Below are 24122 nucleotides of genomic sequence, written 5' to 3'. Positions count from 1 at the left end.
GCGCAGCAGGTGCGGGAGCGCGGGGGAGCCCGCGGGGGCGCGGAAGAGAGACAGTCGCTGATGCTGGGCGAGAGGAGGCTGAGCATCGCTGCCCCTCCATGTGCTGACGGACCAGCTGCAGGAGAAGGACAACTCAATGGAGTACAATCACATCCACGTCCACAACGGCTCCCTCCTGGCTCACCACAAGTATGGCTGTGGCTTGGGATACGTACCTGTCATATACTACAGCTTGCTGCTCTGCCTCGGGCTGCCAGGTGAGTGCCACCCTCTGCCCGGCTCTCCAGCGACACCCCCAAAGGCCCCGCCTGGCCCCAGAGGATCGCCCTTAAGAGATGAGGTTTGCCTCGGTATATTTTAAAAGCAGAGCCGCGACCTTTTGTGTAGGAGCAATCAACTTCTCCTGACATCTGAACTCAACCAGCAAGTGGAGAAAGTTTTTAGTCTTTAAGGAAAGACTCCGAGGGATGGAGCGGAATTATTCTGTCTCCAAATCATTTTAGAATAAAAAGCAAACACTCTTGGAGCCACTTACGCTGGAGGACAGTTGTGGGAGAGGGGGGCGAGTGTTGCATGTGCATATAGTTATAGGTCAACGGTTAGAAAAAGACTCATCCAAAATCAAGTCCCGTTTGCAGTGTATGTTCACTGAGATCCTTTTTTTTTTTTAATGACATGTCTAAGGTCCAGCTACTGCACAGAACTCCAAGAAAATTCTGATGTTAAGAGACTTTGGTTGTTTGCAATACAGGAGTACTTTCTTATTGGCTCACTTTCATGGTACAGTAAAACGGTACATATTCTCACAGATAAATGTGTGTGTAGAGGAGCAAGGCAGTGTTGTGCTGTGACTACATTTATATTAAGGACAGGAATCTTTACAGATCCAAATCTACAAGACAATAATTCTGCTTTTGGGTGGTATTTCTGGTCATTAGGCAAACCTCTCTGTCTAGACAAATAACAGTCTCTTCCTAACATTGTTGCTAAAACTTTAGAAAAACTCCAGGCATTATCTTTAAAAAAAGAGGTAGTGAATTTCTAATTAAAGTTAAATGTTGTAGTATGTGATGGATGTGGAACTTTTAATTTTTAAATACATGGGAAGCTTGTTTTATTAAATTATGTAGATTAACATGAGATTTCTTATGATATACTTATTAGGACATGGATTTTACACGTATAGGTAATGTTTTTTCTCTTCTCTTTAATGAAGGGTCTGTCTTCTTCTCTTTAATGAGTGGGGAGATGGAGGGGTTAGAAAACAGTTCCAGTTGCTTATAATGCACCTGTACAAGTGCTCTCTGGTTCAGAACCTGACTTACATCATCTCAGTTCTTAATCAAGTTTCCAAAATAATTAATTTGGCCATTTCAAGTAAAATGGTATTGAGGACTGGACGGTTCAGGAGATTGGCACTGAGACATGAAGTCATGTACCTGTATGTTGCCTGTCCACGTGAGGAGTAATCAAAAATTGTTACTGTCAGATTGCTGCTGGCTTATCTCAGACCAGCTCCCAGTGGACAAGGGTAGCTTTAGGAACAAGGTATCTCAGATTCCACGTGAGCAAGGAACTGTGACTCCACAGGATTCCACTGCAGAAAATAGCTGGTCAGCTAGAAAACCAGCATGCTCCAGGAGCCCATCCCTATAGCCTGGGTAGCAGGTTAAAGAATCTAGTCAGACCCACATAACCCACTGCTCCAGGGGTCTGATCTCTCACCCACTGAAGTCAATGGCAGTACTCCACTGATTTCCTATGAGTGCAAGTGTGAGCATCAAAAGCTCATCCCAAGAATATACACCAGAGGCTGGCTAGCCAGAAAACAAGTTCTCCCACAGAAAAAGGGGAAAGATGAGACAAGTGACAACAGGAGAAGGGAAAGAGAGGAGGGGCTCCTTGTTAACCAGGAAAGGTAGACCAGTCTGCCTCTAGAGTGTCAGTATACCTGGAGCCTGCACTGCCACTAGACAGCACAAAACCCACCTCTGCCACAATTGATTCGGATTGGTATGTTTGTCCCAGCACAGGACAAGCACTGAGTAAGCTGTGGAGACTGAACTTTCTCACTCCTAGAAGTGGTCACGTCAGGTCAACACTCAGACATCTTGGTAGGGAATACAGTCCATGCTATACCAGTTCTATGGCTAAACAAAGGGCTTCAGTATCCAAGACTGCACTACATCCAGAGAAAACCCATGGTTTAAAAACTATTTAAAAATGTCTTTAATAATGATTCCTCTTGACAAGCAAGAATAGAGGGAAATGTTAGAACATTTTTTTTCAAGAAGAATCAATATTTTTGATAATGCAATATATAGTTATATACATACACGGGTGTATTTAAAACATCTTGTAAATGGCAAGCAGCACTGATAAGATGTTAACTGATTTCTAAATGCTTTTTTTCACTTTAGCTGCGTTTGTTTAGAAAATTATTCTTAAAGCCATTAGTTCATAAAAATTTTTGAATCACACAGTGAGAGCCCTGGGTCTGAACAGTGGCTACAGTACATATGAAATTGGTACCCAGCACATGAATTGATATTCAGTGTGCCTTTTTTTCTCCTCTATAATTAAATTTTGATGCCTGGCAAATTGTTAAGAGAACTGGAAAGTTAAGTCCTGTATTTAGCCACAAAGCATGTAAAGCACAGGCATGCCTCTCCAGTGTGCAGCCATGCTGTGCCTCAGCCCTGACTTGAAGGGACCCCACCAGCTGGGGAGAAAAGATACAGTTTCCATGCTTGGCCTCTGGGCCATGCCAGTCATCAATGATGCCATTGTGGACTCTGATACTGACACCTGCCCAATAGGAAGTGACCAAGACCACCTTAAGAATATATGAGTAGTAGGATATTAGGAAGCAATGAGGTGCTACGTCTACCTGAAATTGGGAAGATCCTTCATGCAGACACTAGGAAATCCATTAATGAATGTTCTGCCTATACTTACACAACTGCAGATGTATAATACATTCTAATTACGAACCTACCATGATCCACCCAGGAATGTACAGTTAGAGTTGGTGCATGACATAAATTAGCAAGGGTGATGTGAATTTTTCCTGGAACATACATACATTTGGTTAGGAGAAATGGCACTGACAATAGTAAAAAAACAACAACCAAAAAACAGCTTGATACTATGAGCCAAAATGATGCTGGATGTAACTCCAGTGAGTTCAGAGGAGTTGTATGAGGGATACATTTGGCTTACGTTATTCAGTGTATGTTATCTGAGGATAATACTGGCATTAACATTCAAGAGAACTGTACATATACGGCATGCTGAGTGCATAAGAAATTCATGGATTTCATTCTGGTATTGAAAACTGCTGCTTTTACAAAATATTGTAGGGGTATTTGAGTCTCCTTGTCTAAATGATAAAGACCCTGAGGTTCCCTGGATTTTTTTGTAATTCTGAGAACTTGAAAGAGAGGAAGATCTAGGTCCTGGCCTCACACACAGACATAGTGTCTGTGCAATACCTCGTTGAAATGCAAAAGGTTAACTCTTCGCCGCTGTTTTTAAAGGTGTGATAAAATCATTTTATTATTGTTTGGATTTTTTGTCCTACTATAAAAAGGAAATTTCTTCAACTCAACGGCTTTGTATGGAAGCTGCATTGTGCAACATGGATGCACACAGCGTGCAGTGAGGGTGCAAGAAGCCCTATTCCCTCACTTGTATGGGCCAGGCATAATTGCTGCCCCTGCTGTCAGGACAGCAGAGGGATTGTTCCCTCCCTATCCTTCTAGAGGCATGGAGAGCACCAAAGAGGGAGGGAGAACAGGGACATGACCTCACCATACTGTCACTCCCTCCGATTGGCCTGTGGAGAGTAACTGGCACACTAGGAGGAATGAGCTATGGTGCACCCCCATAAAGAGGTATGGCAACAGATGTGCTGCTCCTGTATGCCAGAGAGCCGTCCCTCCTGGAGGTACCCCAATGCAGGGTGGTTCCACACCACCCAAATGCAGATTTTGTGCCTTAGAGGCACAGATGAGCCCTGAGGGAAGAGGAAACCTGTCTAAACATGGATGGCTGAAGGTTAAGTTATGCTTCCTGCAGTATACTTTTGTGGGCTATTCACTTGGAGATAGATGTTACAGACCCTCATTTGCACTGGGTAACATCTTCTCATGTGAGTAATTAGTCCCTGTGACAGGAGCAAGACTACAGAATCATGCCCTTGAGCTGAAGAATGCAGCCTCTCAATGCAAAAAGAAAGAAAATGTGTATCTGGTAAGAGCAGAGTGCACAAAGGCTGCTGGAAATGTAGGTATTTCAGTAGTTCAATGGCTAGAAAGTGCAGTGGTTTAAAGGGACAGTCCCCCTACAATGTTGTTGCCGTGGTTAGTGTTTTCTGTGGGTAAGGGGACGGTTTCTAGAGTTTCTCTTTGGTTGGCTGGTGGGTTTAGTGAGGGCTGCAGGGGTGGGGGCTAATGGAATTTTTTCTCGATTTGGTGTGAGAGCCTAAGAGGCGGTGAGGGAAGCTAGAAAACATCAGTAGAGAAGAGGCGTCAGGTGTATGGGGCAGAAAGGAGAGGGAAGAATTGCTTTGAATCAGTCAGAATTGGGGCTGATGGGTGAAGAAACAAAGAACAACCAAGCTACCAAACTAGTCTCTTCTCTAGTAAGAGAGCTAGACAAGGCAGCTGCAACTAAAGACACCTGATATGCCAAATGCCCCCAGAACACTGCTAGGAGAGTCAGGCACAAATCAGCACTATCTCTTGAGGCTGTTTGGCGATGACTCCAATTTCTGCTTCATTGGAGAGTACAGCAACAGCATGGTAGGGTTAGATGCAATCACCTATTCCTATTGGTCGTATACAGGACCACAGCTAGAGTGGAGAAGGCAGCAGCAACAGCATTCCCCTTATCTGTGTGTAAGCTTTCCCCTTCTCCAGTGGTAGAGTGTGATTTGGAGTGTATGCTGCAATTGCTACTCTCGTTTACACTGAGAACGTGAGCAAAATTTGGCCCTGTTATGTGCAAGATATCCAATAACACCACTGAGCTCCAGAATGTACCATTGCTTACATTGAGTAGCTACTAGGGATAGACTGTGCTAAGTTTCAATTACCTCCTCTAAGTAGAGCACATCTGTTAAAGGTACCTTCAAAGGACCTGTCCAGCAGTGTTACAGCATCCTGGGACAAAGAGCAGGGTTATGCAGACTCCCGTGGAAACGGCCATCCTGGACTGGCTGCTTTCCGAAACGAAGTCTGCACATTCATTTCTCCAGATCTACATGCTTTTTGGGTTCACTGCTCAAACAATATACATGGATTAGACTGCAAAATGGGGCCTTTCTAACTCAGGAAGCGGCTTTGGACATGCTTTGCAGATGGAGCAATTCCAAAATGGTGAACCTGTAGTGAGATGCTTTGACTTTGGTGCATAAGAGACACAGGGAGCTAAGGATGTTCCACGTTTTTAGAGTGACAGACTGAAGTGGTATGCCATTATTATTCATCCTTCCGATACACACAATGCACTAAGCCCAATGTCCATGCACAAAGAGCAGCCAGTATCCCTGTCTGGAAGCACCTATAATCTAATAAAACAAGCAACAGCTGAAGGATCGGGGAAAAGGATACAATACATTAAAAAAAATTAAACGCACGCAAATCAGCTACGGCCACCACCCAATAGCCTATCCATTATCAGTTGGCTGATTTCTAGGAGGAATTTGAAGGAGGAGAGGGGAACAGTCTGACAGGCCAGTTCAGTGAGGGTTATCTATGCAGAGGGGGCTGCATGAAAGAGGGAACAGAGATGATTGTAGGAGGAGAAATCGGGTAGTCTGTCAAGGCTGTTCATCATCAAATATCATACTCTCCTAAGGGCCATTGCACCGGCCACAGTGACCACAGTTGATGGTGTTAAATGAGGTGTTGTGTAGTGAAGTTCCCAGATAGGGCTCAATCCTTCAAATCCACAAATCTCTGGGGCAGCGCCAGGTATGGTCAGGGCGTGCACCCTTGTGTGTGTCGATGGAGAGTTTGAGAGCATGGTGTGCTTGTTGTATGTTGGCCCATCCTGGCAACCTGGCCAAAGAACATGCAATACTGCTTTTGAATATAATGCATGAGTGAAGGAAGGCCAGATCTTTGTGAGATTGTGACATTTCGCAAAAAGTCAAACCACTTTATGCTCAGGATTTGGTGCTGACAGTGCATATGGAATGCCTTGAGCTGCTGCAAGTTTGCCTGTAAGCGGGTCCAGGTTTCTGACCCATATAGCAATACAAGTAGTACCCAGGTTTGATAGATTCCGACCTTTAGTCTCAGGATAAAGATGTTTTTGCATCCGTAAGCAAAACATAGACTTCATGCAGGAGGCAGCAAGACCTATTTGTCAGAGAACGTCTGGGTTGCTGCAACCGTTTGAAGTCTGCTTGCAGTCAAGGCTACTGGCATTGGCCAAGTAGAGAAGGGAAGGGATGATGTAGGAGGGGTGCACACATCACAAAGGGAAGAGCTGTCCAGGGGCTTGAAGATGAGCACAAGAAATCTTATGATGTGGTGTAAAAAAAAAAAAAAAAGAGAACGGGAGGGATCTTAACTAGTATAATGAGAGGCAAATCAGGCCCAATGATTTCAATGGGAGTTGAGGGCACCTAGCACCTGGAGGGATCAAGCTCAATGTCTTTATAGCGTAGCCTTCCTTGCAATACACTTCTGGAATGGAGAGAGGAGACTTAGACTGGTGTCGTTTTTTACCTACCTAAATGCTAAAGGGTGCGACACAGTTAGCATGACAGGCAGCATAGTGCCCATGGCGTGGGCGGGGGGAGAGCACACAAGGAGGTTGTCGTTTTGTCCGTGTCATTCACATGGAATACACAGTAAATACTGAAGTGAGCAATGGGTAGATGTCTGTTTAGCATAGTCCTTAAAAAGTGTGTTTGAACCATGAGGACAAATTTGCCCCATCCATTCTGGATTCTCTGCATCTGGTAAATTAAATCCTCTTCAGACACAGAAAATCTCAGAGAACAGCCAATGTTTGCTGGCCGCTAGAAGTAGGAGGGACATGCAAACTCCATTGCATGTTATTCAGCAATCACCACATAGTATTCCTGTTTCCAGGCAACTGAGTAAAGTGCATTGGATGCTTTTGTATCTTATAGACCAGGGGTGGGCAAACTTTTTGGCCTGAAGGCCACATAGGGGTTCTGAAACTGTATGGGGGGGCTGGGTAGGGGAGGCTGTGCCTTCCAAACAGCCTGGTCCCCGCCCGCATCTGCCCCCTCCCACTTCCTGCCCCCTGACTGCCCCCCTCAGAACCTCTGACCCATCCAACCCCCCCTGCTCCTTGTCCCCTGACCGCCCCCTCCCGGGACCCCCTACCCCTAACTACCTCCCAGGACCCCACCCTCTATCCAACCCCCCCTGCTCAGGACTGCCCCGACCCCTATCCACACCCTGCCCCCTGACAGGCCCCCCGGGACTCCCATGCCTATCCAACTGCCCCCTGCTCCCTGTCCGCTGACTGCCCCCCTGTCTCTTATCCAACCCCCCCACTCCCTGCCCCCTTACCATGCCGCTCAGAGCACCATGACTGGCAGCCGCGCTGCCTGGCCAGAGCCAGCCACACTGCCCAGCAGGAGCTCGCAGCCCCGCTGCCCAGAGCGCTGGCGGCACGGCGAGCTGAGGCTGTGGGGGAAGGGGACAGTGCGGGAGGGGCCGGGGGTTAGCCTCCCCGGCTGGGAGCTCAAAGGCCAGGCAGGACGTTCCCGTGGGCCACATCTGGCCCGCGGGCCATAGTTTGCCCACCTCTGTAATAGACTCATAGATTTTAAGGTGAGAAGGGACCATCGTGATCATCTAGTCTAGGGGTTCTCAAACTTCATTGCACCATGACCCCCGTCTGACAACAAAAATTACTGCACAACCCTAGAAGGGGGGACCAAAGCCTGAGCCCACCCGAGCCCCGTTGCTCTGGGGGTGGAAGGCAAAACCAAAGCCTGAGCCCCACCACTTCAAGGAGGAGGGGGGGGGGCAAAGCCCAAGGGCTTCATCCCCGGGCAGGGAGCTATAACCTAAGTCCCGATTCTCAGGGCTGAAGCTGAAGCCTGAGCCCCAGGTGGTGGGGCTCAGGCTTTGGGCCTGGGTGGGGAGGCTCAGGCTTCAGCTTTGGCCCCGGCTTCAAGCCAGTCTAATGCCAGCCCTGGTGGCTCCATTAAAATGGGGTCACGACCCACAGTTTGAGAACTGCTGATCTAGTCTGAACTCCTGCACAATTCAGGCCACAGAACCTTAGCAGTGTTTTCGCACTGTATTCTTCAAATAGGCCCCTAACCTCTGGCTGAGTTAGTGAAGTCTTCAAATCCTGGTTTAAAGATTGCAAGTTACAGAGAATTCTGGAAGTGATCCATGCCCCATACTGCAAAGGAAGGCAAAAAAACCCTAGGGTCTCTGCCAATCTGACCCAATATGGTAATCAGTTAGACCCTCAGTATGTGGGCAAGACAGAAATCATATCAACGTAACTGCAAAACAGTAATACTACAGGAAGATTTGCAAATGCAAATGTGGAAATGGATATATGCTGTGTTCCAAACTGGAAGAAAGAACTCAGTTGAACCATTGTTCATTAAATGGAGTTCACACAATAAATGGGCACTAAATCCTCCAGCACCCATTTTAGTCAACGGGAATCTTTCCATTGACTTTAATGAGCACTGGATGGGGCCCAAAGTGTGTGTATGGCACCCTGTTTAAGCAGGGGCAGAGAGTTGATTTGGCAGCACTTGTGACTGATATGAGACTAAGACAGTGTAAGAGTAAGTGACTGATCCGGTAGCTTAGCCAACAAAGAGATGCTGAGAGATGTTATACTACATTAGGTAGGGCTAGTGCATAGAGACTGACAGAACAGCTGCATAAGCACTTGAAATGAGTTACTTTAAATGGCAAAATGATTGTCTGTTTTTTAAAGAATGATGGATGCTGAGAAAAAAATAGATCCATAGCAATCATCCTGCACAAAAAAAGGGTGACAGGAAGGAGTGTGTATTAGAGACCTTTAGTCTGCTCAATATGTCTGGGGAAGTGTCTGCTCAACTGTCCCCAGTTGGAATACAAGGTCACTGGAATGAAAGGCAGCATCCATGTTATTTCAGAAGGGACGTCATTGTGGATCAGATGTAGTACAGTACAGAACACAACTGCAAATTTCGGGACATATGAAAAGAAGGGGTATTGTGTGTTTTTTTGCCAGGTCAAGGATTGAGTGGGAAGCAATGGTGTTTGTGCTGAGACAATGTGCAATACATGGAAAGCTTAGCAGGCTGCAAAATACGAAGACGTGTGGAGGGGAAATTACTAAAATTTGTTTATCTGGGAAGAAACACTCGAGCAGAGGTTTTTCCTGGAAATGACAGTGGTACAAAATATAAAGCAGAGTCAATTTTCATGTTGAGCAGGCAAATATTTGCAGAGCCCCCAGGTGCTGTTCTAGGAGCGGAGGATCTTTGAAAAACATTAGGTATACTTATCACACAGTCCTGCTATCCTCTGCTCCTTCCCCCACCCATCTACCGCTCAGCTTTTTAATGCTCCCTCTCCTCTTTTCTTTCCGCTCGCCTCAAGAAAATAGGGGGCGTGACTCAGCAGAACTAAGTCAGCAGGAGCATGTCCTTCACAACATAAATCAAAACAACTTACCCAATGCAAAAGAAACAGAACAGGAAGATTCCTCAACCTGGAGTTCACCCTGCATTCAGCACCTGGCACAAAGCCCCTCCCTACCCACAGTCATTTTCTCCCGCAAGAGAAGGGGAAAGTGAAGCTGGAGTTAACCCCTTGTCTACTGGGGACCCTGCAGTGCCCCTGCCCTCTATCAGTCTCCTTCCCCTGAATCAGTACATGAATAAAATAGTCAAATGTCCAAATTCAGGGTGTGTTGTGTCTGCCTCTCTAATGGTGACCTGGATGGAGGGGAATGTAGATAGAGCATCTTTAGGACAGCACCATATCATTTTCATTAATCCCATCCGGCTACGTCCTACTCTGCTTATAGAGCAGGTGGGACTGTTCAGAGGAGACAATAGAGAACAAAGCAGAAGCCATGCTGAAAGCCTGGGACTAGCAATATTTAGGGAGACCCAAAGGAGTCACACATCTATGTCAGCATCAAGCAGGGGCCTCTAAAATAAAGTGTTATTTATAGTTTGCTTCACCAGAATTGTTCAGCACTGCATGGGGCCCGCCTAACACACCTGAGCCCCTCAGATAATACCTGTTTAACTTCTTCTCCCTCCTTGGTAAAAGACAACTCAATCTGGTAACTAAGGGTATGTTTCCTTTAGAGGGGTGGGGATCTTTTAAAAAACTTGAGTTCCACTCAAATTAATTAATTGATTGCCAATTAATTTGCGGGAGCTAGCATGTTTGGACTTGCAAGTGGTGAGACTCCACAAATGTTTGTTTTAGTACAAATGATTGTGGAGTATCCAGACTAAATTTTCAAAAGAGTCTAATGATTTTGTGTCTCAATTTTGACTGCTCAGCTTGAGACACCTTAAGGGCAGCTCGATCTCCAGACTAGCACCAAGAACCCACCTTTGAAAACCAAGCCCCTTTAAGTCACCTCAAATTGGGCAGCCAAAATTTGAGGCATCTAGAATCACTTTTGAAAATTTAGGTCTGCCTTTGCCCAAAGTGACTTGCCCAAATATTTTGAACCAAAAACTAAAACCCTGGTATATTCTTGGCACTATTTTGTTAAGCATTCTTTGTCTTCATTTAATACAGGTTTCCATTAGGGAACCATACCACTCTGGTAGGAAGACAGCAGCCCAGATCTTGAGAAGCTGAGTTTGGGAATTGTTTACACTCCCCCCATACACTTGTTTACATGCCTTAAAGTGCTCCCTGCCATTGTCCCCCAAAGCACTTCTGCATTGCAGTTATAACTGGAGAAGTGGTGTATCACCATCCAGTCTATTTCAGTTTTGATCAGAGACCATAAAAATGCTTGAGGACAGTACACCTATGAGGCTCATTTCCTTCCACTTTTGTGTGCTTGCTTTTAAGATACATTAAAACCCAGCTCATTAGAATAATGGACACAAATATAATTTGCGAGGTATTGGTGAGGTGCATAATGAGGAAGGTGCTTATTGTTACAGATTTAAAAATAAATATTTTCTTAACCTCTGCCCTCCCCAAAACCTAAAAGTGTTTCTGAAACCTGCTTTGAGCTTTTTCAGTGTGGTCAACTGTAATAATGGGCCTGATCCTCTGAGGTGCTGAGCACCTCCCTGAGTACTAATGTGCCCTCAATTGCAACTGAAGTCATTGGGCCTGATTCTCCTGTCACTTACTCCAGTGTAAATCAGGAGTAACTCCACTGAAGTCGATGGAGCTGCAGTAGCATAAAACCGATGCAAGTGAGAAGCGAATCAGGCTTCAGTGGGAGCGGAGGGCACATAGGATCTTGTAGGACCAGTACCCGTGTTACTACAGTGCAGCCTTCTTCACAATACTGCCAGTAGGTGAGGGAAGGAGATGGAGACTTAGGTGTAGTGTTTTATCTCCCTGTCTATCATGGGCAGTGGGTGAAACTTCCCCTGGGGGAGGCAAGCTCCTTGTCCTGCTTCTTCCGCCCACAGCCCCACTCACACTCCACCCTTGCTGTGCCCCAGGCCTTACCCCACCCACCGCTGACTTGCCACTTACCTTTTCACACACACACCCCAAAATCCCCCCCTCTGCTCACCTCCTCCCCCGCCCACCTGCTGCTTGCCTCCTCACCCCCGCCAGACCCTTTCCTCTCCTGCCACAAGACCCCCACCACCACCTGCTGTGCAGCTGGCTCGCCTCCTCACCCTGCTGCTGTCTCCCCCTCCCTCCGTGACACCCTCTCCGCTTTTCACCTTAAAGCATTAATAACATTCCCCAAGGGAACTGAACAGGCTCAATTGTCAGATAGATTCTCCTCTGCATGGCAGGGAGTTCTGTGTATGGTGTATACAGAGAGACGAAAAGCCAGGCTACCTGTGCCAATCTGAAGCCTAATTTCTCCTTTTGAGAAAGTGCTTGTCAGTGACAGTCTGCATTTAGGCAGTAGTTTAGTCACCTTTCTTATACAGAATTCCCTGCCAGACTGGTTTACTTAAACTGGATTTGAATAAAATGACTAGATCAAGAAATAAACTCACTGGCTATGTCAGCTCCTCCTTGAGCCAGGTTAGCAGTTACTTCTTCTGGGTACAAAGAATAATGGAGGGATCGTCATTTGGAAACTGTTTTTAACCCCAATAACACATTTTCCTACAATATAAAAGCCAGCTGAATGTGGCCAAAGGCTTCCTGGGCATTGGCAAATACCTGTTAAATGGCTTCATTACCACTTCAATGGCTCTTTAACAGTTTCAGTGATCTCTGCAAGGCTTTTTCACTGTGTAAAGTTTGGTTATGTCTACACTACTGCGTTAAGTCGACCTATGCTACTACGCAACGCCAGCTACGTGAATAACGTAGCTGGAGTCAACGTACCTTAGGTTGAGTTACCAAGGGGTCTACACCACGGGGGGTCGATGGGAGAAACTCTCCTGTCGACTTACCTTACTCTTCTGGTCGGGGGTAGAGTACAGACACGCTAAATCGACTGCTGGTGGATCGATCTCAGAGCGTCGATCCCAGCTGTAGTGTAGACCTGCCCTTACTCATGGATCACCTCCGCTTGCCTCCTCATGTCTGCCACTGACTCCCCACTCGCATTCTCTCTCTCTCACACACACACACCCCGCACACCGCAGGGAGTGAGGAGAGACCTGGCCAGCAGCTGTGGGGACCTCCAAGGGGGCATGGGGATGTGGGAGAGGAGAGGAGAGGAGAGGAGGAAGATTCACCCCAGGCAGCAGCAGCAAGTTCTGGGAGCCTCGGGTCAGGGTCAGAGCAGGGAGGGGAGGAGGCGGGAGTGGGGGGGCACCACAGCCCAGGTGTCGGGTGGCAGGGACAGTTGTGCCTATTATATCCACTGCCCATGCTGTCTATTATAACATACACATAAAAAGATGCACTCACACTGTATACATGTACACATCTATAGAGGTACGGACGTACACACGCGGGCCTAGATTCTGAGTGGCTCCTGTGCATTCCTTGCACTTCCTGTGCTCTGTGGATCCCATGGACAGGGAGGAGGCAAGGATGGAGCAGAACGTTCACCCTGCATGCACAAAGAGCAGCCTTGGAGAGATTGTGCCTGCCTGAGTACAGCCTTAAGGTGATGCTCCCCACTGCCCCCTGCTTAGGGCCATGGCATAAAAAGCTACAATCCAGCCCACAACAGATCAGGTGCGTTAACACAGGGGCCTAAAACGCCTCAGACTGATGAGAATTAAGATGTGGTAAGTCCGAGGAAAATAAGGCCTGTACTATATCACACACACCTTCCCTTCAGTGCAGTGTATTAGTCCTAGAGTTGTACCATTAGGTCTGCTCCATCAGTCAGGCTACAAAAAATCCTAGTCCAGCAGCCTAGGAAAACCCAAAAGCCCATGTTGTGCAAGTGAAATGAATTACTCACTGTCTGCCAGACAAATTACCGTATAGACCTGCACTTAAAAACCCTGGGTGCGCTGACTGGCTGACTAGGCTGAAAATAAATACTGGCCAGTGGCCCTCAACACAGTTACCTAGTAAATGCCCTTGAAGAGCTGAAGAAATGGATCATTTGCTCACAAAACCTTCTATTTTGTTAAACTCTCCCTCTGGTTCTGACCAGCCAGTAACATCCAGTACTACACTTTGGGAAGGGTACAGAATACATAGAGCTCTTCACCAGAGCAAGGTGCAATGGCTAATCAGTACCATGTACCAGGAAAAGGAGGCGGAAGGCCAGTTTTCATTGGTCTGACTCAAGTCTGAGGCATTGATCAATCAGCGCACCCAGGATTTTTTAAGTGCATGTCTTCAGTCACTAATTCAGTTTCACCTACATAGAGTGGAGTTTGGAGTGACCTGAGCAGCTGAATAATAGGGTAGTATTTTCCCCAGGCAGCCTAGTAAGTCTTTTCTATTTCCAGTTTCATTTTCACCCTCCAATCCGAGGGGATGATCAGTCAACGACCCAGGATTTTTAAGGATGAATCACATTAGAGCCTTTTCTTGAGGAGCCCTACCACATACAATTATACTGTAGCCTTTGTGCTGCCCTGCTTCTCCTTCAACGTCGACCTTCTTCACATCCTCCCTGCAGTTCTGCTCTGGACTTTGCCACCTCCCACTATTGCTTGCGCTGCAGAATGACTCTTTGCCATTGTGCCTGGTGAGAGATGAGAGACACAGAAATGGTTTCACTTGATTTGTCTTTCCCCGCAGGGATGCGTGGGTGAGCATGTCCCATTCTTTGGTTCCCAGACAATATGACAATAAATAAATCAGCCTTTTAAATCACTTCTCACAGGTATCCTCTGAGGAAAAGGAAGGAAGATGCGCTATATCAGTTGCAGCCTTAAAGTATCACATGAGTGGGTCACCTGGCAAGCCCTGTTTAACAAAGCTCTTCACCACAAACCACCATATTGAGAGACAACGGCAAATTTTGCTCCCCTAAGCAGGCATAAGTTCACTGAAGTTGCTACCACTTATATTAGGTTTGAATTGGGCCCATATTGCTTTAGGGCAGATCATCATTTACACTGTAGCACTGAATTTATAGAAAATATTGGGGCTACCTTATCTTCTTTGATAAATTCGATCCAAGTTGTTCTTGGACATGTAAATTAAACAAAAATTCTAGCCTGCTACAGTAGGCACTATTAATAAATGAATGTTTACCACAATACACCTCTACCTCAATGTAACGTGACCCGATATAACACGAATTCAGATATAACGCGGTAAAGCAGTGCTCCGGGGGGGCGAGGCTGCGCACTCCGGTGGATCAAAGCAAGTTCGATATAACGTGGTTTCACCTATAACGCGGTAAGATTTTTTGGCTCCCAAGGACAGCGTTATATCGAGGTAGAGGTGTATTTATTTTTCAAAATGGCTTCTCCTTTATAGTCAATAGCAAAAGTCACCCCTTGGCAATAGTTATGACTCAGTCGTCACTGAGATCTCCATACCAGTGGTTTTCAACCTTTTTTCATTTGTGGACCACAACAAATTTTGAATGGAAGTGCAGATCCCTTTAGAAATCTTAGGCCTTGTCTACACTACAAGACTATTTTGAATCAACTTAGTTCGAATTTGTGGATTCGACCTTATGAAGTCGAATTTGTGTATCCATACTAAATACACTAATTCGAATTTCTGAGTCCACATTCACGGGGCCAGCCTTAGACATAGTCTGTAGACCCCCAGGGGGTCTGCAGACCACAGGTTGAAAACCAGTGTCCTTACAAAGTAGAAGATAAAAGCTATGGTAATCTCAAATGTGGTAAATGTTGCCATTTGATTCTGTACTGGCAATCACACTAACATTTAACTACTGAGAACGGTAAATGTCTAGTTTTTAATGTCTACTGTTTTATAATACATCATCTAGCCCTATCAAGTATCTTTGTTCCTCGTTGTATATTTTCTAGTACTTTGAATTTAAATATTCAGGATTTCTTTTCATATATAAAGGGCCTGTCAATATAGTGAAAGGAAATCATTATTTGAAAAGTTAAAAAAAATGAGATTACATTTAAAATTGTACAACAATATCTTCATGTGAAATGCAGGAAGTTGTAATATTTGACCTACAGGATAATTTTACACACACACACACACACACTTTCTCTCTCTTTAGCGACAATCTTATTCAGTAAAAGGCATCCCTTATATAGGGTTGCCAACTTTCTACTCGCACAATACCAAACACCCTTGCCCTGCCCCTTCTCCAAGTCCCCCACCCGCTCACTCCATCCCACCTCCCTCTGTTGCTCGCTCTCCCCACACTCACTCACTCGCTCATTTTCACCAGAGTGGCTCAGGGGGTTGGGATGCGGGAAGGGGTGTGGGCTGCGGCTGGGGGTGTGGACTCTGGGGTGGGGCCAGAAATGAGGAGTTCAGGGTGCAGGAGGAGGCTCTGGGCTGAAGCAGTAGGTTGGGATGCAAGAGGGGTGAGGGCTCTGGGCTGGGGGTATGGGTTCTGGGGTGGTCCAGAAATTAGGGGTTCGGAGTGTGGGAGGAGGGCTCTGGGCTGAGGCAAGGGGTTGGGGTGTGGGGGGTGTGAGGGCTCAGCTGAGGGTGCAGATTCTGGAGTGGGGCTGGGGATGAGGCAGTTGGGGTGTAGGAAGGTGCTCTGGGCTGGGATCAAGGGGTTGGGGCGCAGGAGGGGTCACGGGTCTGGACGGTGCTTACCTCAGGCAGCTCCCGGAAGCAGCAGCATGTCCTCCCTCTGGCTCCTAAGTGGAGGTGTGGCCAGGCGGCTCTGCACACTGCTCCTTCCGCAGGCGCCGCCCCTGCAGTTCCCATTGGCCACAGTTCCAAGCCAATAGGAGCTGTAGAGCCAGCACTTGGGGTCCCTTTTTGGCTGGGCGTTCCAGTCAAAAACCGGACACCTGGCAACCTTACCCTTATATGACCTTATGGATTGTTTGTCACCCAGTAAGCAACAGCCATAGTAACTTTATTTAGCTAGTTTATGATACTGAACTACCAAACCACACAGTGGCATAACCCTGCTATCCACCTAAAATATAAAGGAAATTTCACTGCATGCAGAGTCTGTTTGTTATGTACAGAATATATTCCTCAAAAGTAACGATTGTTTCTGTTTCCTGCTTAGAGACACTCAACTGCTATTCTTTAAGCTCACAAGCTGTGATAATAGGCAATTGAAGTATTTCTATAATTCCCCCATAAAGACAAATAATATTTGAGGTATGACTATAATCCACAAAAGCAAGGAAACTAAAGGATATATTGAGCTTTTCAGGCACAGACAACACTTGGGGAAGGTACAGAAAGCGCTCCAGGAGACAAGGTGCCTGACAAACGCCCTCATCACCCAGAACCCTGGGGGAGCAGGAGAGAGGATGAGCACTGCACAATCTTCTCCGAGGGTACAGAATCTAACTGCTTGTGCACCTGACCAGATGTGCACTCCTCTACTCCCTCCATATCTGTCAAGGTCCCAGTGGTGCTAGCTTTGCACTGCACAATCCTTGTGCACTGAACTCCTTGGGCCCAGACCCTACCCCCTTTTGCACCCCAACAAGGACTGAACGCAATATTTGTTGCTGAAATTCTCTCCTAAACCTGCTGTGCTCAGGCTTTATAGGATCACTTTAAGAAAGGATCACCTTTAACATGGTAAGCAGAGCTTGGAGGAGTTTTTATTTAGAGCTTGTTTACACCAATATTTAGTTGATGGCAACTGGGGTGTGGAACAGGAGTAGATCAAAATGCATCAGGGAACTTTTAGTGTGCAGCAGCAGGGTCCTCACAGACATTTAGTGATCAGCAGGCTAGTTTAGGGTAGATTTACACCCAGCTTGCAGCAAACTAAGTGTTCGTGTAGACAATCCCTTACTATAAAGTCCACGTGGGATTTAATACCAGAAGTAAAGGCAACCAAGGACCATCTCTCACTTCAGGCTTTTCCCTGACAGAGATCTTAGATGCCTAGAACCCCAAACACATAGGGCTGTAGAGGTCAATGCCAATGCTCTGAATTGCACATTGAAACACACAAAGTCAAGCAGACTTTGGAGGACAGATGAAATTGTCTCCTTGCATAAAGCCTGGCTGAGTAAGCAGGCAGCCATGTGCTGCCGTAGATGAGGTTTCTGAATGATGTTTGGGTGCAGCTCCCTATTGAGTGCACTGCATTATTCCAGTTTGGATAACTGCGGTGTACGGAACAGCTATGCAAGAAGGAACAAAGCTCTCCTGGACACTGTTGCTACCTGGATACTAGAGACCCCCAGATAATATATTGTTAGGGTAAGAGGCAGATAGATTCCCTCTATTGAAGGGGATACATTGAACAGTTGCTCCGCCCCAACCCACTAGTCTCATCTCTTGCAGCCTCCATCCTTGGGTCTCTGATAGATGTTAGGAAAGCCAAAGTCCTGCACTGCAGTGAGCAACGCCAGCCTAAACTCACATTTGTCACCCCCTAATCAGCTCCCACAGCAGTGACCAAACCATTCCAAATCACTGGAAACACTATTTCACTAGGAGGGTGGTGAAGCACTGGAATGGGTTACCTAAGGAGGTGGTGGAATCTCCTTCCTTAAGGCCTGGCTTGACAAAGCCCTGGCTGGGATGATTTAGTTGGTGTTGGTCCTGCTTTGAGCAGGGGATTGGCCCTCCCGAGGTCTCTTCCAACGCTAATATTCTATGATTCTATGAATGATCTTATCCACAAGTAGCCAAAAAATGTCCAGCAAGAAACATGCACCACAGTGTCTAAGTCAAGCCAACCTGAATTCACTCATGTGCTCACCACCCCTAACAGATCCAGCAATCGGGTCTCTGCACATGCTATCGTGGAGGATGAGGTTTTTTTAATCTTTATCACCACTAGAATGCATAAAAGTGACCTGTCAAGATACAGCAAAAAGAGCAGATATCTGGGAACCACCATGACAATTGCAGAGGGCAATATATTATTGTCATTATGGTATGGTCCACTGGCTGAACAGCATTCTCCCCAGTTTCACCAAGCACTAGTCCTGGAGAGGGCTCAGGAATACCACAGAGAAGAATTCTACATTGCCAGGGAGATGGACAAAGTGACTACAAATGAATAAGTCTCATGAAGTCTCCTATGCCTCTCTCCATACTGTACAGAGCAATGAAGGCTATTCCTGAACTCTCTGCTGAGGCATTATCATGCTGGCAGTTTTCTGCTGAACCTCAGTAATGGTGTTTATATCTGTTCTCACTAAGTAAATGATATTATTGTATTTCATATCACCCAGCCAGCAAAACCACTAATGTGATTCCAAGGAAAGTTTTTCCAATACAAGACACTGTAACCCTTGCAGAAAAATTGGATAGCACTTCCCTGTACTTTGTCAGATCAATTTTCTAATCCAGCTCAGAGGGCAAAGCTAGCTGGCACCTGGGTATACACCGGTACTGCTGGCCTTGGTGATGGAGGAGCACAGAGGCAGAAGCTGCCTGTTAATCCATTCAACTGTGGGGGCCTAGAACTAATCAACACCTCCCACAAAGCAGGCAGGAGGAACAGATGGGGGGGAAGCAAGGTGAGGGAACCTGGAAGATGTGCATATCTAGCTTCATTGTTGAAGCTCTTATGAAATTCCTACCAGAACCTCTGGCAAGGGCAAATTGCCTCACAGACACAGCCTCCCTCACTGCAGCAGGCTACGGGTGACTCAAGTTTACAGTATTCTCAAAGGAGATGCATACACTGGGTATATTCAAGTTACAAAATGCCAGGCCATGAAACATGGCTGGCCAAATCCTACAGTAATTTCTCAGTCAGTCCTGAGTCAAGGATTTTCGTGACTGTATGTTCTTCAATCTATCTCTGATTGCCACATAGCAGATCCTATTGAGAGACCAAGGTTTTCTTGAAAAACAAGGAAATGGAGCACTCTGCCTACCACAGCCCCCTGATGCTGCTCTAAATTGATATCAATGGAGTTACACCCATGTAAGATTGGTGTAACAGAGAAGGAGAGTCAGGCCTGATATAGTCCTTAATGACAGAAAAACTAATTTGAAAGAGAGTCTTAAAATAATATTCTGGGCAAGGTTCTACTTTACATTTCATATATATGGTTCTGACACCTTGATCATGTACTGTTTGGTTTAGCCATTCTACAAGAGTTTGCTCTGTTCCAGGATGTGATTTTAATCATTCTCTTGAATTTTGGTTAATTCCAGAATGGAGATGTTGATGGTGGTTACTCCTGTCATATTCATTTGTGTGACCCTTTTCTCCAGTAGCTAAAAACCTGCTTTGAGAAAGCAGGCTCGGGAGGCCTTCTAAAGTCAAGAGTTGTTGTAATTGCCGAGTGATAGTTAAATAATATGCATTTTCGTTTCAGTTTTAGGACACCCGTATATGGGCATCATTACTTTTACTTACATAATTTCTGTTCTTTCTGATTTCAAGAAGTCCTCATAATTTTTCTTGATTTGCCTTGGGAGAGCAATCTGTAGAAGAGGGAGAGGTAATTACAGCACTTATGAAAATGTCAAACACAAATATTTGGCAAGCCATACTGTCAGTAAACCAAATCTCCATCTTTGTTTAAGCACTACTATGGCCACTCTAGCCAATTTAATCAATCTTTGGATGGGACCAATCTAGCATACCTTACTCTGATGAAAATGCCAATGGTAGCAATAGGAGTTTTGCCTGAGACAAGACTGCACAATTGGACCTAATGTAATGTAAGCTCTGTGATATGTTGGCAACTTATTGCTGTGCTATTTTAGCAGCATGTAACCCTTCTTTTAGGCATAGATTGTGTGATGGGCATACTGGACAGTGGCCATGGGGCTGCAGGCAAAATCCCATCTGAGCCAAAGAGGAAGTGTACGGGATTTCTTCAGTGGTGTTGAGTCAAATCATACATAATTCAAAGAGTTTTACTCAAGTATAAAGGTTTAATTTGGACTGCATTTTTCCCCTTAATGGCTCAGGAATACTCCAGTAGCAGCAACAGATACTCCAGTAGCATACAACAGATCACGGTCAGAGATGTATTCTTAAGGACTATCTCTGGCTAAGCAAGGAACTGTTTGGGGAGCAGATGGATCTGGTAGCATTAAGGTCGATATGGATCCTGAATGAAGAGCTAGCAAATCTATTGTGATAGAAAAAGCCTGTGAAGTGCTGAGAGCCTCAGGCATGGTTCTGAGTGCCTCACCCTGCTCAAGTGAGAATTGAAGGAACTCATTTCTCAGGAGATACTGAGCACTTCACAGGATTGAGCCCTAAAATGATCAAATTAAGATGACCTATCAAGGGCAGTTTGATTTCCAATCCTTTACCCTAGGTTTCACACACATACACATACACATACACATACAGAGTCCCTTTTATACCTTATTTTTTTCCTTTCTGTCACTGAAAAGGGAGAGGAAAAGGCTGGGGAAAAGAAAAGGAAATCAAAAGGGGGGAGGGGAACAAACTTGAAACCAAACCAAAAAAGGGTGTTTTTTTTTAGTAAAAAAGAAAAACACACAACAAATTTTTGAAAAAAATTTATATTTTTCCACACCAAAAATATATTTTTGTAAAAAAAGTGGGGGGGACACATTTTTCATCAAAAAAATTTTTGAACAGAATATTTTTACCAACTCCAAACAGTTACTGCCTCTTCTAAACAGAACAGCTAAACCTGGCTAAACACAGTGGTACAGGGCTGGACTGAGTTGACAGGCTGACTAGACTGAATTAGGCACAGCCAACATAGGAGTTCACTCGTTGATTTCTTGAACTTTAATGAAGATAGTTCTGCTACAGCATGCCTGAAATGTAGCTACAGCTCAATCAAACATTGAAATAAGGCTAACTCTACCTCCTGTGAAACTAACTGAACTTTTCTGTCTCCACAGCAAACATCCTGACAGTCATTATCCTATCGCAGCTGGTGGTTCGCAGGCAGAAGTCCTCGTACAACTATCTTTTAGCACTAGCTGCTGCTGACATACTGGTACTTTTTTTCATTGTCTTTGTTGACTTTTTGCTGGAGGACTTCATCTTGAATAAGCATATGCCTCAGATACTTGACAAAATAATTGAGGTATTGGAATTTTCTTCCATACATACGTCCATTTGGATTACCGTGCCATTAACAATTGATAGGTACATAGCAGTATGTCATCCGCTTAAATATCACACAGTCTCCTACCCCGCTCGTACTCGAAAAGTCATTGTGTGTGTTTATATCACCTGCTTTTTGACCAGCATTCCCTATTACTGGTGGCCCAATATTTGGATTGAAGACTACATAAGCACATCTATACATCATGTCCTTATCTGGATCCACTGTTTTACCGTTTACTTGGTACCATGTTCCATTTTCTTCATTCTGAATTCAATCATTGTGTACAAGCTCAGACGAAAATGCAATTTCCGACTGAGAGGATATTCCACAGGGAAAACGACAGCCATTTTGTTTACTATAACTTCTATTTTTGCCATACTTTGGGCACCAAGAATAATCATGATACTGTATCACCTCTATGTATCACCTTTAAACAACACTTGGTTGGTACATATTGTGTCGGATATTGCCAATATGCTGGCACTGTTGAACACTGCAATTAATTTCTTCCTCTACTGTTTCATTAGCAAGAGATTTCGCACAATGGCAGCTGCGACACTAAAGGCTTTCTTTAGGTGTCAGAAACAACCAGTTCAGTTCTATACAAACCATAACTTTTCAATAACTAGCAGCCCTTGGATTTCCCCTGCCAATTCTCACTGCATCAAAATGCTTGTTTACCAGTATGATAAAAATGGAAAACCTATAAAAATATCACCATGAAAGGAGAATTGTTAGTGTCTCTGGATGCATCTTCTTTTCAAGCGGTTACATCTCCAGAATGTAAACTGCTGACATGGCCATTTTTAAAAGTGGTCAGTTGATTTCATTTCCCTGACAGACTAAAGGCAGATCAGACTGTTAGCAGAGAATGGGAGTACTTCATTTTGGGAGTCGGAATGAGAAGGCAAAATGCCTCTTTCCTGTTACATAGCATTTTGAATATGCTTTGGAGTACGAGTCTTGATGTTCAATTACTATCATGTGTCCATGTGCAAGCATTGGTGCAGTACAGTTGTTGGGGGAAAAGCCACGCCGAAGGTGTTTAATTGCAACCATAAAAGAACTTCTGTGACCATCTAGTTGTCTTCACTATTGACAAAGTGAATGCTTTATGTACTGCGGAAGGTATCATTTGCACTGCGTGCACTTGCCTAAAACGATGTGTCATTTCTAACACGCAGTCCCTGCTATTGAGGACTTTCTGCAGTGAACAATCTGTAAGACATTTGAACTGTGACAAGCCCTTCCAGGCTCACTTGAACTCCAGGCTTGAACTCAAGGCTCAAGGATGGATATTTCACCTTTTATAGCCTTGGCATGAAAAGCAATCCTGCTAGCTGCCAATATTTATATGCTTTAAGTTGTTTTATCTAAGATAGAGGCCAGAGGAGAGGAGTTTGAAGGGAGGGGGAAAGAGGTTTCTTCAGCCAAGAACAAAAGTAGAATATTTCTCCAGTGACTTTAATTAGACTCTCCAAAGGCTCCTAAGTTTGTTATAAATGGGAGTCTCCCTGACATGCTAGGAGACTTAGTGAGCCTGGCTATGCGTTTAATGAGAAATATGGATACCACAACTCCCTTTGGAGCCAATGAAACTACTCAGCACCCCACATGACTGGGCCTTTAGAAATTATACATACAAAAATGAAATATTAGAACCTGTTTGGGCTATGCTAGCACACATTTACCATTTAGTTGTTTAATAGTCAAAAATCTGCGTGTGGATTCAACATATTAAAGACTCCACAACAGTAAAAACAAAGACTACCCAAAATGCCTGGACAGTGAATTTTAAGGTACTTTAACTAGGATAAATATTTAAATTCTCTTCCTCCACACCCATAAGAAGCATATCAGCAACACTTCCTGAAGACACAGGAAGAAGATAGCTACATCAGGCTACTGAGACGCATTTCATTTGCTATTATCCCTCTTTGTTGTGGGTATGTGGTCTCACGAAGCATGCATCATAACACGTAAATTACTAGTGGAGCACTTAACACAGGCCTTAACAAAGAGTGTAAGATTATGTTTCCTTGCCTGGTAAACACAGGCACAGCTTTGTCAGTGAGCATAGGGGCTTCTCAATTGATAACTGCAAAAAAGAGAGAAGCTCAGGGTTTGCAAGGTGTCAGTGTATGTGCCTCATTGTGAGCAGGAAGCTCACAAAAGACCCAATGCTGTGACATCCTGAGATCCTCCGAGAGGGGGAATAGAGGGCTCTCAGCACCTCCTAGAACTAGGCTCAATAAGAATCTGTAGTAAAGTGAGTGTAAAGTGGATGTATACAGCAACCAAATAAGAACGCACCGTGCACAGGCATCAATGACAGCACAAGGCACATGAGCGATCAGGTGGGTGAGGTCATATATTTTATTGGACCAACATCTGT

At 45.2% G+C, this 24122-nt stretch overlaps 1 protein-coding gene and 1 long non-coding RNA gene across 3 annotated transcripts in view; one reads left to right on the top strand and one right to left on the bottom strand.

The window, feature by feature from the left end:
• Positions 1-24122, bottom strand: part of LOC123343914 — a 152997-nt gene that overhangs the window by 34649 nt on the left and 94226 nt on the right. For both annotated transcript variants that reach the window (XR_006572402.1, XR_006572401.1), the window contains exons 2-3: positions 20038-20105; positions 14163-14298 (exon numbers count right to left, since the gene is read on the bottom strand). This is a non-coding gene — a long non-coding RNA (uncharacterized LOC123343914). The remainder of the gene's footprint in view (positions 1-14162; positions 14299-20037; positions 20106-24122) is intronic.
• Positions 137-22450, top strand: GPR139 (G protein-coupled receptor 139). The gene is made up of 2 exons (XM_044979462.1): positions 137-257; positions 21516-22450. The coding sequence occupies exons 1-2, from the start codon at positions 137-139 to the stop codon at positions 22448-22450; spliced, it is 1056 nt and encodes a 351-aa protein (XP_044835397.1).

This window comes from Mauremys mutica, chromosome 11, assembly GCF_020497125.1.
Source record: "Mauremys mutica isolate MM-2020 ecotype Southern chromosome 11, ASM2049712v1, whole genome shotgun sequence".
Lineage (NCBI taxonomy): Eukaryota > Metazoa > Chordata > Testudines > Geoemydidae > Mauremys > Mauremys mutica.
Note: the sequence above shows the minus strand (reverse complement) of the source record. Positions and strands in the feature narration are given on the sequence as shown.

Bases quoted from the DNA above. Each gene is read 5' to 3' on its own strand.
- GPR139 (XM_044979462.1), top strand. From the start codon at position 137: ATGGAGTACAATCACATCCACGTCCACAACGGCTCCCTCCTGGCTCAC. The intron at 258-21,515 runs GTGAGTGCCACC...CTGTCTCCACAG, and splicing joins GCTCTGCCTCGGGCTGCCAG to CAAACATCCTGACAGTCATT.